Source organism: Danio rerio, chromosome 14 (genome assembly GCF_052040795.2).
Source record: "Danio rerio strain M-AB ecotype USA chromosome 14, GRCz13ab, whole genome shotgun sequence".
NCBI lineage: Eukaryota > Metazoa > Chordata > Actinopteri > Cypriniformes > Danionidae > Danio > Danio rerio.
Genome location: NC_141034.1, coordinates 30,423,837 through 30,437,976, shown reverse-complemented (window position 1 = coordinate 30,437,976; position 14,140 = coordinate 30,423,837). Strand labels below are relative to the sequence as shown.

The window sequence follows — 14,140 nt, the reverse complement described above, 5'->3', positions numbered from 1 at the left end:
ATTTAATTTAACGTGACTAATGTTAATCCAGTACTTTTAAGCTTTTAACATGTAAAAATCTACTTCTAACTTACAGACAAGATTACGTTAGAGAACATGAAAGCCCTGGGTGATTAAAAAAAAAAATAATGCTAATGATAAGTTACTGACATTTGGTTCGCATAAAACAAAGTAATCACTAAGCATTCATTTTTGGCAAAAAAAAAAGAGAGGCGCAGCAACACGATCAAATGTGTTAAAGTTGAGCAGAGAACTGAAGAGTAGTCAAGCAGTCTACTACATGAAATGTTTGTGGAAATATTCTGCAGTCAATTCATATTACTGTATTTCAATATGCAGTGATGGTATGTCAGTGAGACAAATAAATATTATTACACCTCACCAGTGACATTTCCTCAAATTAAATCATCATGACGTTACTGTGCACAGGATCAGTAAAACGTTAGGAATAATTTAAATACCAAATTTTTTAAAACAGTCCCTGCTGATTACAAACTAACATTAAAAATAGGCTTACAGAAATCCTGTATGCATGACAATATGAATATATATTACTCACTGATGTCAAAGCACTTCCAGGTTGTCAGAGATGTAGACAGGACAGAATATGTGCCATCAAATGAGCTCTTGTGCAGTCTTTGTTGGACATCAAGGTAGTATGTTCACCCACACTGTAGTAAAAAAAAAAAAAAAAAATGTTATTTTACATGTTTTTTCCCAGCAGCTAGAGTCATTTGGTTAAGTCAAGTGGTTTAAAATAATTTTATTTATTAAATACTTGCTTTCCCATATATAGATGTAAAAGTAACCAAAATAAATTATTATTATTAAAATGTGTGGGATAATAAGCATGTTTGGTCTACAAAGAGAAGTAAACATTTACTTTAAGCATTGATTCTAATGAATCTATTTCTGAACTACATCCAACCTCGCCTCAGAAACAGCATTTTTGAGCATTTAGATCAGGGGTGCTCAACCCTGCTCCTGGAGATCTACCTTTCCGCAGAGCTCACCTGCAACCTTGATCAAGATTACCTGTCTTTATTTACCAAGTGCTCCTTTAGATACTATTTAGTTTGTTTAGTTGCGTTTGATCAGGGTTGGAGCTAAACTCTGCAGAAAGGTCGATCTCCAGGAACAGGGTTGAGCAACCCTGTTTAAGACAATGAAAAATAAGGCATCTAGATGATATTTTATATTCAATCATTTGTGACATTTAAATGACTTCTATTCAGTATATACATAAAATAAAATTAGAATAAGAATAAAAAACAATACTCTATGTCAAATAAAATACTTCAGATCTAAATAAAGCAGGTGTTTTTACCTAAAGGTTCCTTTCCTCCAGTTAGTTTAGTTGCAGATCCCTCCACATCTGTGCTTTATTTGGTTTTTGACTTAAGAGTAACTGGTGTCACATTCCAGGTCCATCACAGCCTGAGCTAGAAAGACAACATGGCAAAAGACAAGACACATATAAATAAGTCTCAGAATAGAATATTTAAAAGGATAGTTTACTTTTCTGCCACCATTACTCCATGTGTTTTAAATCCATTAAAATTTCTGTTGAACACTAAAGCAGATATTTTGAAGAATGTTAGAAACCAGTAACTATTGACTTCCATATTTGAACAAAATTTCTTTAAAAAAATATACGAGTTTGTGTTCAATGGAACAAAAAAAAAAATCTAACTATTTTGAAACAAGTGGAGGATGCCAAAGATGCCATTATTTTCATTTTTGGGTGAACTGTCCCTTCAATTCAAGTGTCACGCATTACTCATAAAAACTGATGTATCGCTTGAGGAAAACTAAATCAAGTACCTCCTGTGAGCAAGCAGAATCATTATGCCATTGTATTCAGCCAACTGACCCAGCCGAGGCTCGAACCAGCTACCTTCTTGCTGTGAGGCGACAGCACTACCTACTGTGCCACTGCATCGCTACTGGAAGAAGAAAAAGAGGTTGTACATGAAACTCCTCACAACAAATCTGTGAACAACTTGACACTTCAAAATCTAATCAAAATGAGGAAGACATCAACATTACCTTGAATAATCAAGTGAGGAGTGATTGGTAGCATCAGTTTTTCAACATCAAGTGCTGTAGCTGCAAAAAAGATGAATATAATAAGAGTAAAATAAGACTTAACATTTAATAATCTAAATCTATGGTACAACCATACCAATCTGTATGGGGTTCAAATAAATTTGTATACAAATCATTCCCTACACCTAAACACCAAAAATAAAATGTACAATTAATGACACACTAACGTTATACAATAAGCTCATTAACCAGTGAGAAATAGACAATTAATATGAATTATGTTAATATTAACGTTAGCTTAAAAGACATCAACTGAATTTTATTATCAGCTCAATTTAATAAAACAGTTAGACTTGTTTCATTAGTGAGTTTAGTGAATATATTTAGTGAATAACTTACAGTTAACAAATTTAACCATAATGATAACTTAGTCATAATGACCACATGAAGACCAGAGCTTAACGTTACCTTAACGTTAAACGTTTAACTGTTCATGGTGACTTTGCCTTCATCTCTGTGTTTCGCTGAAATAGAGAATTTATTAATGCAGTTAACCCCCAGTCAAAAACTCACTCAAGATAAACTCACTGTACGTTATCTAATACCTCGCAAACACTACAAACACGGTCTGGCGTCGAATAACGTGACATAAGTAACTTACCTACAATTAAAGTAACTTGGTTAATTATTTTAAATTACACACACACTACACGGAAATATACACAAAACAATCCTACAACGAACAGAATTAGACTTTTAAACACTTACCGAGGATGAATTCACTGGAAGAAAAGGCGACAGGTGGATTTCAAATTAGAAGAGCCGTTGCTTGCCTGGTGAAGCTTGAATCGAGTCGGCTCGGTTCTTTGAATCGGCTCCTTTGAACAGTAAAGAGTCGAATCCGCCTAAAACCGATTCCTTTTTGTATATTATTGTAAGACACAACAATGAATCATTACTATTTCGTTATACTGCTCGGCCACACACATTTATACACATATTGCTGAATGTGCTTGTGAACACGTGTGATAAAATAATTCCCGAGCAAACGGTTCAATCCGATTCGGTGTCGTTTGGGTACTTAACCGAACCAGTGCAAACGTGGTATTGATAAAATAGTAATATTGTTTTTTTCTCACTTTACCAGCGAAAATATTACATATATCTGACTTTAACAATAAGAATAAGATTCGCCTGAAGTGTTTTGAGAATTAATATTTTTTTCTCCCAGAGTTCATTTCACACCAACAAGCAAATTTAATGCCGGATGAGAAAAGCCAGATCATATCATAAATATTGCGTTTAATATGTCACGAAATGAAGTTTTAACAGTTTTTCATGCGAGAATGTAGTTCTTCCAAACTCAAATCTGTGGTTTGTTTATAGATATCATGACTAATTTTAAGTTTGCCGATAGGGAAGATTCTGACCTCCAGGGGTTGACGGCGCTCCATCACTCATGTATCCGGCAAACCTCATGCTTTAATCGGCCTGGACATTATTGAGACATGCCCCTGTCTTCGATGACTAGATAAAAAATGTGTTATGAAATAAAGTTTTAACCGTTTTTCATGCGAGAATGTAGTTGTTTTAAACTCACGTCTGTGGTTTATTTATTAAGATAGTGCGTATTTTAAAATGTTGTTTTGAAAATGCGGAGATATGTGACCTCTACGGTGGCCCATATGGTTGCCCAATATTCTTGATTCCGTCTAAAGCAGGCTGGTCACTCTGACGTTTAAGCTGACTTTGAAATCATTTTGTGTGTTTAACAGCCTTTGGTTACGTGAATCAATTATTTTTGTTCCAATTTACGTTTTGGTTTAGCACAAAGTTATGTTTATTAAATAGTATTTAATATTTCCATGTTACCTTATAAAATGAAGGAGCAGTGCACCCAAAAATGGAAAACCAGTGGGACAGTTTAATGCACTGAATAGTCTGAAGAAACTGGTTAGGTTATTTACTTCACAAAATAATTTGTCTAAAAATAAATAAACATAATAATCATAATATATAGTGTGTGTGGAGTTGTTCTTGGTCATTTGCAGTACTGTATTTAGATACACAGTAATTGATTTGACCCAAAATTCATTTTAAAATGTACAGTAACATACTGTTAACCATGTTCACAGTATAGAAAAGTTGAAAATACATCATTATACTGTGAAAACAACAATATATACAGTAACACACTGTGCACAGCTTATACAGTAAAAAACTGTTGAGAAATGCAGTATAATACTGTGAAAACAACAGAAATCGTTTACAGTGTAGGTTTATTTGTTAAAATTGATTCACTGCATGCACAGTTTCTAGCGCTAACGGTATGTTTTAGCAAGGACATAAACAAGGATGTAAACTATGGGAAATGCTGTTTGGCACTGTTACACTTTATCTACAAATTCATATTTATCCATCCAAATCCCTATAAACACCCACAATCTTCCCCAGCACTGCAGTGTCTGTCTACGCAGCCACTTTCCCTGCATTCTGCATCTCAAATAACAAACTCACAAAAGATATGTGAACGTTTAATTTTACTTACACAAGCTTATTACGAACATATGTGAAAGACACTTGTCAGTTTGTATTTTAGAGAGAAGAAATGAGGTTCAGCACTGTCCTCTTCATTCTGTCTCAATCAAGCTCAAACTGATACAGCTAACAGCTACTCTGACTGACACAAAAGAGGCATACACTGTGCTATTGGAGGCATTGAGCAAATTCACTAATCACATTATGTTAGCTGACCAATCAAAGCCTCTTGAGGGTGGTCTTGTGGAGAAACAAGGAAATATGACAATCATTTTCATGTTAGCTGAGTAGCAGCATATAATCAAAGTCAGATATATAAAAAATAATGTGATGTGACACATTGCTTTGCATCTTATAAACACAACCAAGCCTTAAAAATCAAAAAAGCATAGAATCACCAAGAGGCGACACTCCAGTGCGATTTGGGAAACAGCCACTAGATGGCACGGCGGCCATTTTGGAATGAAAATTCCAATAAAGCAACAGCATATTATAAATCTGCAAAATAAACTATTAAAAGTGCAGATGATTGTGATAGTAAGTGTTTTATTGTCGTCTTTCAGGTTGTATCTCAGTTTTAATGCTCTTTTTTAAAATAAATAAAAAACCAAGCATCTGCTTGCCATCATGAAACCAATAAGATTTGATGGACAGCCGATCGAATTCACTCCAAAATGGCGGAATCCGGGAATGTTGCTGGGCGCTGCTTTTGCAATGGAACATTCTATTGAGTGTCGCCTCTTGGTCATTCTAAGCTCTTTGACCTCAGCATTACTCTGGTGAATGGTAATGTTTACATTTAAAATGTTTTAACCAACATATGTTTCATATTATTTCCTGGAAAAGTAAACATCACTACAACTTCTGAAAGTGAGCAGCCATGTTTAACTGTTGCATAAAACAAATAAGACATTTTATGATATCAGACATTATAATGTAAACAGTCCATCATGATGTCACCGTCACAAAGTGTTTAAATATCCCAGCGCTCACTCCAGCTATCATTTTAAATGCTTAAAAATAAACGTTCACAATTTCTGCCCAAACAATGGCCTCATTATTGAAGATTTTCAGGCATGTTGAGCCCCCACAATGACACTTCCAGTGTAGTGTAACCCAAGGATTTCCATAACTATTAACAACACTTAATATGCAGGTGATAATCACTGACTACATAATGAGCTCTTTCCCGGTTCCTCTTTTGCACTTAAGATAAATCATTTACACTCATTAAATCTTTTGAAGTAATTGATGTCACCCCATAAAAGTTCATGCTCCATTAGTGGGTGATAGTGTACAACAGAAAGGGGTGAGACATCTCGAAAGCCATCTTAAAAAAGAAAAAAAAAAAATTCTCAGTACCAGGGCTGCTGCTGACACAATGTGGGCTGGCTGCAGACTCACGCATTGCCGCAGCTACAGATGGCAAACGCTTGTCCAGCCCTGAATCCTCAGTACAAGATGGCTGGATTGGCTCATGTCTCTCCGTCGCCGTCTGCACACATTAAAGACGGCCAGCTACTCAGCACATCTCTGTGCAGCAAACAAACGGAGCCCACGTAAAGCGGCTCTCTTGATGAACGGTGTCACTACAGCGGATCTGCCTTCATCTGTAACGCTTGGGGCTTTAAGTGCTGGAGGCACTTTGTTGGCATGGCTGAAGTCTGTGTTGAGACAGGAGGCCCACAGCTTTCTGTGACTGACAGACAATGATGATGTCATTGAGTGTGAAGGACTCTGACCTGAACAGAAGAGGGAGGCTGGTGCTGCCGCTCGCCCAGCTGAGGTGCCTGTCGGTGCAGATGGACTGGGCTGGGTGTGGGTCTCTGTGTGGGAGAGAGGAGAGCTGGGAACAGGACAGAACTGGAGCGACGCTTCAGTCCTCGCTCACCTCGCTCTGGTTCTGGAGGAAGATCAAACCACTGTGTTGAAAAATAACAGACTCATTTCTGTTGTGTTGTTGTTTTTTTAAATCTGCTGCTGAACTTAAAAAATCTGTGTGAAATCAAAATTGACAATGTTTATTTTAATAGCACACATTGCTATTCTAAACAATTCATCTGTTGAAATTTATTCTGTTAAAAAAAAAAAAACAGTAGTTTTGGTAATCTTCAATCAAAGTTTGATCATCTGCTCCTGCATTTGAAATGGTAGTACTACTCTGCTGACATCAGTTTGATGGCTTCAGTCAGAATATTCTTAACCCAGGCCCATAGCTAGCCTGGTGAAAGGAGTGGTTCTTTTTTCTAAAAAACTGGACATTTTTACAACCATACCACTCATTTTCTATTGAATTCTGAAATGTAAACACTGCTTTTAGAGACAGTTTTAGCACTGTCCTGAATTAGCTTTGTCACATGGTCATCATAACCACACTTTTTGACTATTTTAGCTAAAATAATATTCAAATCAATTCTAATATGGTCCGCTTTTGGTGTTTCACACCTTTTCATTGGTCAAATTTTGTTTCAAGAATAAAGTCCAAGATTCACAATAAAAGTTACTTTATTTATTAATTTATTAATTATTCTCTATTTAAAAACAATACATTAGCAAAAGAAGACTTCTCTAAAGTCAGATTGAATGTTTACTTGTACAGCTGGATGCTGGACTCAAGAAGATATTTATTAGCATAGGCCAAAACTGAGGAGTCACATCGAAGCGACAGCCAACAGAGGATTCTCCTTGGTCTTAAAGCCTTTTTCGATGAGCTATTTTCACGATGATGGCATAGCAGTCAAAATAGGACAGCTCATGCCACACCCCTCTTACCATTAGTTTGCTTGGATGTGCAAAAAGAAAGTGCTCTGTGAAGGTGCTCCTGTTTCCCTCACAAGTCCAAAGACATGCGGTATAGATGAATTGAATGAACTAAACTGGCCATATTGTATGTATCTGTGTGAATGCGGGAGTGTATGGGTGTTTCCCATTGTTAGACAGGCATCCGCCCCGTAAAACATATGCTGGATAAGTTGGCGGTTCATTCTGCTGTGGCGACCCCTGATTAATTATGGGACTAAGCCAAAAAATAAACAAATAAGGATCTTTAATCAAATTCCATAACCTTCCCTCACCCCTCGAAACAACATTTCTTCACTTCTGATCACATGGAATGCATATAGGGTGGAGGGTAGTTTCTGCCCTACCAGAAATCGTTCACAAGATCACAGCTATGATTCTGTCTGTGGAAAATAACTGCTCATTCTCATCATGTGCCATCTCAATACATTTTGCACAAGTGGGTGCCGACAGTGATTCTTGTGGAAAATAATCCAACTCAATTGAGTACAAACTGGACCTCCAATATTCCTCTATTTTTTTAGCAATGCCAATCTTCCAATAATGCAATCTGACCGCGAATGACAAAATTAACCACTGCCTTAAATGTCTTTAAGGAAAATATCTTAACTTTCAACTTCAATAATAGTCTTAACTTTAATTTCATGCTGACTTTTTCATGAGTTTTCAGTGATCTGATCACATGTTGTTAGATAGAATGCATTGCCTTTTCCATTTGGCCTGAAAGGATTGTATTATGCTATTTTAAAGGGAATTTGTTTTGGTGTACTAGACCATGCTCCCATGCCTGGTGGTTAGAAAAATGCATTGCTTTATTCTTAATTTTATATTATTACAACATCTTTATCTCGATCCTGTTACAACCAGCTAGGTTAGTTCCAGGTTTGATGAAGGCCAACATTCTGAAATATTAAAGGGCCATGACACCCCGCACTTTCGGTTAAAGTCTACTTCAGAATTTTTTCAAAAGATGCATGATTAATGGGCATGGAGCTCCGCGAGCATAGGGCAGGAGTGGGCGTGGCCAGCAGGGGGGAAGGTGAGCGAACAACTGTTGTTGTCAGTTAGCTCACAAAATGAGACAAACCATGAGGAGACGCATGAGTTTATAGTTTACAAAGTTAAAATGCAAAGAAATGAACAGTGATTTAGTGCCCTGCTACATTTGTTATTCGTAATTTCATATACACATAACCACAATTTATATCATTATAAAGATAAGTGTGTTCATGTAAACCCTATAAATGAGGACTTCTCCCTCAATCCCCGTATCCAGCAGACTCAGTGCAGCAGGTCTCCTGACCTGTCTATTTTAACCATTAGCCCTGCTGGTAATCTGAATAATTAATAATCTGAATAATCTCTTCTCATAGGATAAGAAAACTCCGCTATGAATAATAATGAGAAACCGACGCGTCATCATTGCACTTGTAGTACTGCGCTGCGTCGCCGATTTTGATCCCGCCCCAAAAATCATTTTAAACCCGGAAGCTGAAATTAGCTGTCAAAAGCTCAAAATTATCCAGTTTTCCCCACAATTACAGCTGACAGGTGCTAACATTGTCTTAACTGATGCTCAACACACACAAATCTGTTGATATATAAAAAAAAGTCCAGTGTGTCCTGAACCTTTAAATGTGTTGTGAAGCAGACAGCTAAACAGTGTTTCTATATTGCCATGCCCCTTGGCAAAGCAGCAAGTTCTGTCTGTTTCAAAATGTCCGTGTAGCCTGAGAAAGATGACTGGGTCACACTTTATTTTGATGGTCTGTTTGTTGAATTTAAGTTACATTGCATCTACATGCCAACAAATTCTAATTAGATTCTAAGTAGTCGGTTAGGTTGTGATTAGGGATGTGGTTGGGGTTAACCTAAGTTGACATGTACTTGCAAAGTTTGTTTTAGTCAGTTAAATGTCTGTTGAAGGAGCAGTATCAGCAGATATTAAGCAGACAGTCTACTAATACTCAAATGGACCGTCAAAATAAAGGGTTACCGATGACTGCATTACATGTCAAAGATCAATGATTTTCAGTGTTGTCAGTAAAAGAAAAATCAAATCTGATTTGTCTTGTATTTGTTTGAATACACATATGTACTAGCAAAACAAAACATTTTTTTGTTTTTTAAATACATGCAGAAAACAGCTACTTTCTCTTATGTCTCTTGTGAAAAGTTCATGAGTTTATATTAATTGTAAACCCAGCAGCTTTAATTTCTCCACTGCAGTGCAGACTAATTATCTATCATATGTCAACTAATATGTTCATTATTATAATGTTTAAATGATTAAGTGCTCTGACATATATTTATGAATCAAATTATCATAATTTCACAATAATATTGATTTGAACTGAGAATATCGATCAAGAAAATTGCACTATTACAAGACATATCACAGGTGAAGTTGTTGTTTTGCCTCTCCACAACCCCCAATAATTCGAATATCTGCAGGATGTATTTTACTTATCTTCTAATGGGCCACTTTGTGACATCATCATAAACTCTGAAAAACGAGCCATTTGTTGCAGTTGATGTTTTTAATCGTTAAAGATCTTATTTTTATGCCCAAACATACACACCACACACTGATCTGACAAAAAAATCTTGGTAACACTTCACTGTATTTACTACGGGTTTATTACCTGCCTATTATTAAGATAATAACTGCTCATTTAGTAGTTATAAAGCATGATCTTATTCTGCATCTCTAATTCTACCCAAAACCTAAACCAAACTTATGCCTTACTTGGTGGTGGTGTGGAGAGATCCCCTCAAGTTTGTGAAGCACTTTGGGTGTACGGCCATACACAATAAATGCGCTATATAAATACACATTGCTTACTACTTACTTACTAACTATTAATAGGCAGCTATTTAGCAGTTTATTAAGCCACTAGTGTTAGTTAATGGTTTGTAAATGCTTTGAATTATGACCTAAACTAAAGTATTACCAAATTCTTATTAGTCATGCTCTTCGTCGCATTCTTGGAAGCACTTTCTTGGAAACATTTAATTGGAAGCAGAACCAATGTTCTAGGGAAACTTAAAATATATGATTGACAACTATAATTTAACAGTAAATCAAAGTATAAATGCCTTATTTAGGTGTGCTTTCCCATAACCCATCCAAAAATGATAATGTGTTAGTCAGAGAGTTACTAGTCTTCTGTGTGCATTTGATCCCATAAGTGTTTACAATAGAAAAGCAATCCAATAGGAATGACAACTTCTGAAGTCCCATTAGCCACTTGTCAGCATCTGAATTTAATCAATCAATCAATCAATCAATCAATCAATCAATCAATCAATCAATCAAATCAATCAATCAATCAATCAATCAATCAATCAATCAATCAATCAATCATCTCAACCTGCAACCAGGCATTTCATGACAAATGAAATGTATATATGGAAAAACCATAGACTTAAGAATGGTAAAGATTCAATGTAGGAGGAACGAAGGTGTTTAACCACACTGACATTTTTTATGTTAAATGCTAGTGAAGCACATGTAACATTTGTTACAATAAAGGAAAGAATACAATGTATAGAGATTTCATATCAGCAAGTACATTTCTTTGATCGAACATAAATCACATTTTTCTGGCACCTGATGTCAACAGGCCTTTCTGAGGAATGCAGTGCAAACCCTTGAGCCATGCTCACATTACAGCAATGATTTAATGATGACAATTGATATCACAGTTCTGAAGCTGTGTGCGGTTACCAATCCTCATTCTTGATATAAAGATAGCAGCAAACAGTACCAGCAGCAATTACAAATTTGAGATTTACAGAACAAAGGCAGCCTTTGCCTCCGTTGACTGATACATGGGTTTTAGTGGAGATTTTAATTACTTCAGCACATTCAGTGTCTCTTCTTTGCTGGTTTCCCCAAACAGCGGAAATTAACCACAAAAATCTAACACAATGAAAAAAAATCAGAACTCACCTGCTAACCTCAAGATAATAGCGGAGATTGCTTTGCAGATTAAAACTCATAATTTCTCTCATAAGCATTAAAAACTTCTCAGATGTTTTAAACAGTGATCAATTAACACTTGCATGCTGAATAAACTCAAAAAAGTCATCTGAAACAAGAAGCGCTGGATAATACTTTTAGTGCAATTAGTTCATTGAATTACCAACTAAAATGTCCCAAAAATAATAGATTAATAACTATATCAAATAACTATATTTAACTATATTAACTATTCATTCATTTTTTTATTTATTTTAATTTTAGTTCGGAATAAACCACCAACTTATCGAGCATATGTTTTTACACAGCAGATGCCTTTCCAATTGCAACCCATTACTGGGAAACATCCATACACATTCACACTCATACAATATTTATTATTTTCCTATACAACATGTTTTTGGACTTGTGGGGGAAACCAGAGCACTCGGAGGAAAACCACGTGAACACGGGGAGAACATGCAAACTCCACACAGAAACGCCAACTGACCCAGCTGAGACGAACCAGCGACCTACTTGCTGTGAGGTGAACGTGCTACCCACTGCACCACCGCATCGCCCCTATATTAACTATATATTTTCCAATTTATTCATACTTACTCCCAGGGCTGTTTTTTATTGAATTAAATATTTAGCCGCACAATGTTAGTGTTTCGTAACATCTAATTTTTATGAGGTGGGTCATAAGACCAACACTCAACCCCCCAACAAGGACTAGGACATACACTACGGACAATTTAGCTTACCCATTTCACCTATAGCGCATGTCTTTGGACTTGTGGAGGAACACAGGGAGAATATGCAAACTCCACACAGAATTGCCAACTGACCCATCTTGGGTTCGAACCAGTGACTTTTTGCTGTGAGGCGACAGTCCTAACCACTGCCCCCCAATTCATTAAATCTGAAACAACATGCCTTAAAACTCGTCAAAATGTATGCAAATATAAACTATATTTATTCTGCTAATCTTTTTTCTTTTTAATTTAAATGAAATACATTTAAAATATTTTTACAATCTGAAACAGCATGACTTAATCATTTCTCTCATAAGATATTGAGAACTCCTCAAATGTTTTAAACAGTGATCAATTAACACTTGCAAGGTGAATAAACACAAAATAATCTCCCACTGAAACCAGAAGTGCTTAAAATACTTTTAGTGCATTAAAATATCCCAAAAATATATTAACAATGTTTTATTTGGTGTATTTAATGTATTTATAGTGAATTAAATTTGAATCCTATTTAAAAACTGAAACAGAACTTAATTAAAATGTGTCAAAATATAATTATGCAAATATAAACTATATTTAGTCTGCAATTCCTTTTTTACATTTTGAAATATATTTATTAAATAAAATGTTTTACAATACATCTATAGTATGAAACAGCGTGTCAAAAAAATTCTTGCTAGAGCCAGCATGAGCTTTTTTTTAACAGTGATCAATAAATACATGCATGCAGAATAAACACAAAAAAACTATATTTTAGAAGCGATATTCACTGACTTACTATTTAAAATGTCCCCAAAATAAATATGAAATAAATAAATAAATAAATATACACTTTATTATTAACAATATGTTTTATTTGTGTGTGTGTTTTTATATTATAGTGAAATATATTTAAACACAGACCATAATTAAAGCGTGTCAAAAATACATTAAATAACAATAAATGTAACCCTTGTGTGCTGTTGGGCATGTTTTCATCTACTCTGGGGTGATTTTGAGTTTTAATTTGGCCACAACTTTCTCTGTGCTTCGGTAAATGGAAAGACTTTTGGTGACAACCCCTATTTTGACACGTTTTCAGAAAATGCTTTGATTTTCAAAAACTCAACTGTACACTAGTAATGTTTACTATACTTTTTTTATGTTTATTGCTGTTTTTGTCCCATTGACCAATGACATTTTTTGACTGCAAACCCATTTTAGTTGCTGGTTGTGCCTGATGGGAAGACAACAGAATGTTTTTTTGCACAAGCCTATGTAAAGAATTATTAAGTCCAAATGATGATCAACAGTAATAATGACAAATCTGACCTTAAATTCCAACAGAGAAAACCACCAACAATCAAGAATTCAGGATTATTTGGTGTCAAGGCTTTAGAATCATATTCTTATACACTCACTGGCCACTTTATTAGGTAGTGCAACTGCTCGTTATTGCAAATTTCTAATCAGTCAATCATATGGCAGCATTTAGGCATGTGGACAAGGTCAAGACGATCTGCTGCAGTTCAAACTGAGCATCAGATTAGGAAGGGAGTCTCAATTTCTGCTGCAACATTCAGGGTCAAAATTTGGCATCAACAACATGAAAGCATGAATCCATCCTGCCTTGCATCAAAAGTTCAGGCTAGTGGTGGTGGTATAATGGTGTGGGGAGATTTTCTTGGCACACTTTGTGCCCATTAGTATCAGTTCAGCATTGTGTCAATGTTAAAATATTAAATATAAGTATATTTAAAAAATATATTATTGCTGATCATGTCCATCCTCATGACCACTGTGTTCCCTTCTTTGGATGGCTACTCCTAGCAGGATAACGCACCATGTCATAAAGCGCAAATCATCTCAGACTGGTTTCTTGAACATGACAATGAGCTCACTGTACTCAAATGGCCTCCACAGTCACCAGAGCTCAATCAAATAGAGCACATTTGGGAAGTGGTGGAACGGGAGATTCGCATCATGGATATGCAGCCGACAAATCTGCAGCAATTGCGTGATGCTATCATGTCAATAAGGACCAAAATCTCTG

At 35.7% G+C, this 14,140-nt stretch overlaps 1 protein-coding gene across 9 annotated transcripts in view; it reads right to left on the bottom strand.

Moving 5' to 3' along the window:
* LOC147833965 (uncharacterized) overlaps positions 1-14,140 on the bottom strand; it is an 82,399-nt gene that overhangs the window by 23,619 nt on the left and 44,640 nt on the right. For 3 of the 9 annotated variants that reach the window (XM_087281529.1, XM_087281528.1, XM_087281530.1), the window contains 2 exons: positions 6,330-6,490; positions 4,571-6,251 (listed from right to left, as the gene is read on the bottom strand). The exons of 1 other annotated variant lie outside the window; for it this stretch is intronic. In XM_087281529.1, the coding sequence (XP_087137655.1) occupies positions 6,177-6,251; positions 6,330-6,490 (236 nt within the window). In that variant the 3' untranslated portion in view covers positions 4,571-6,176. Of the gene's footprint in view, positions 1-4,570; positions 6,252-6,329; positions 6,510-14,140 lie in introns of those variants that run through there. 5 more of the 9 variants (XM_087281525.1, XM_087281524.1, XM_087281526.1 and 2 more) reach the window with 3 other exon arrangements.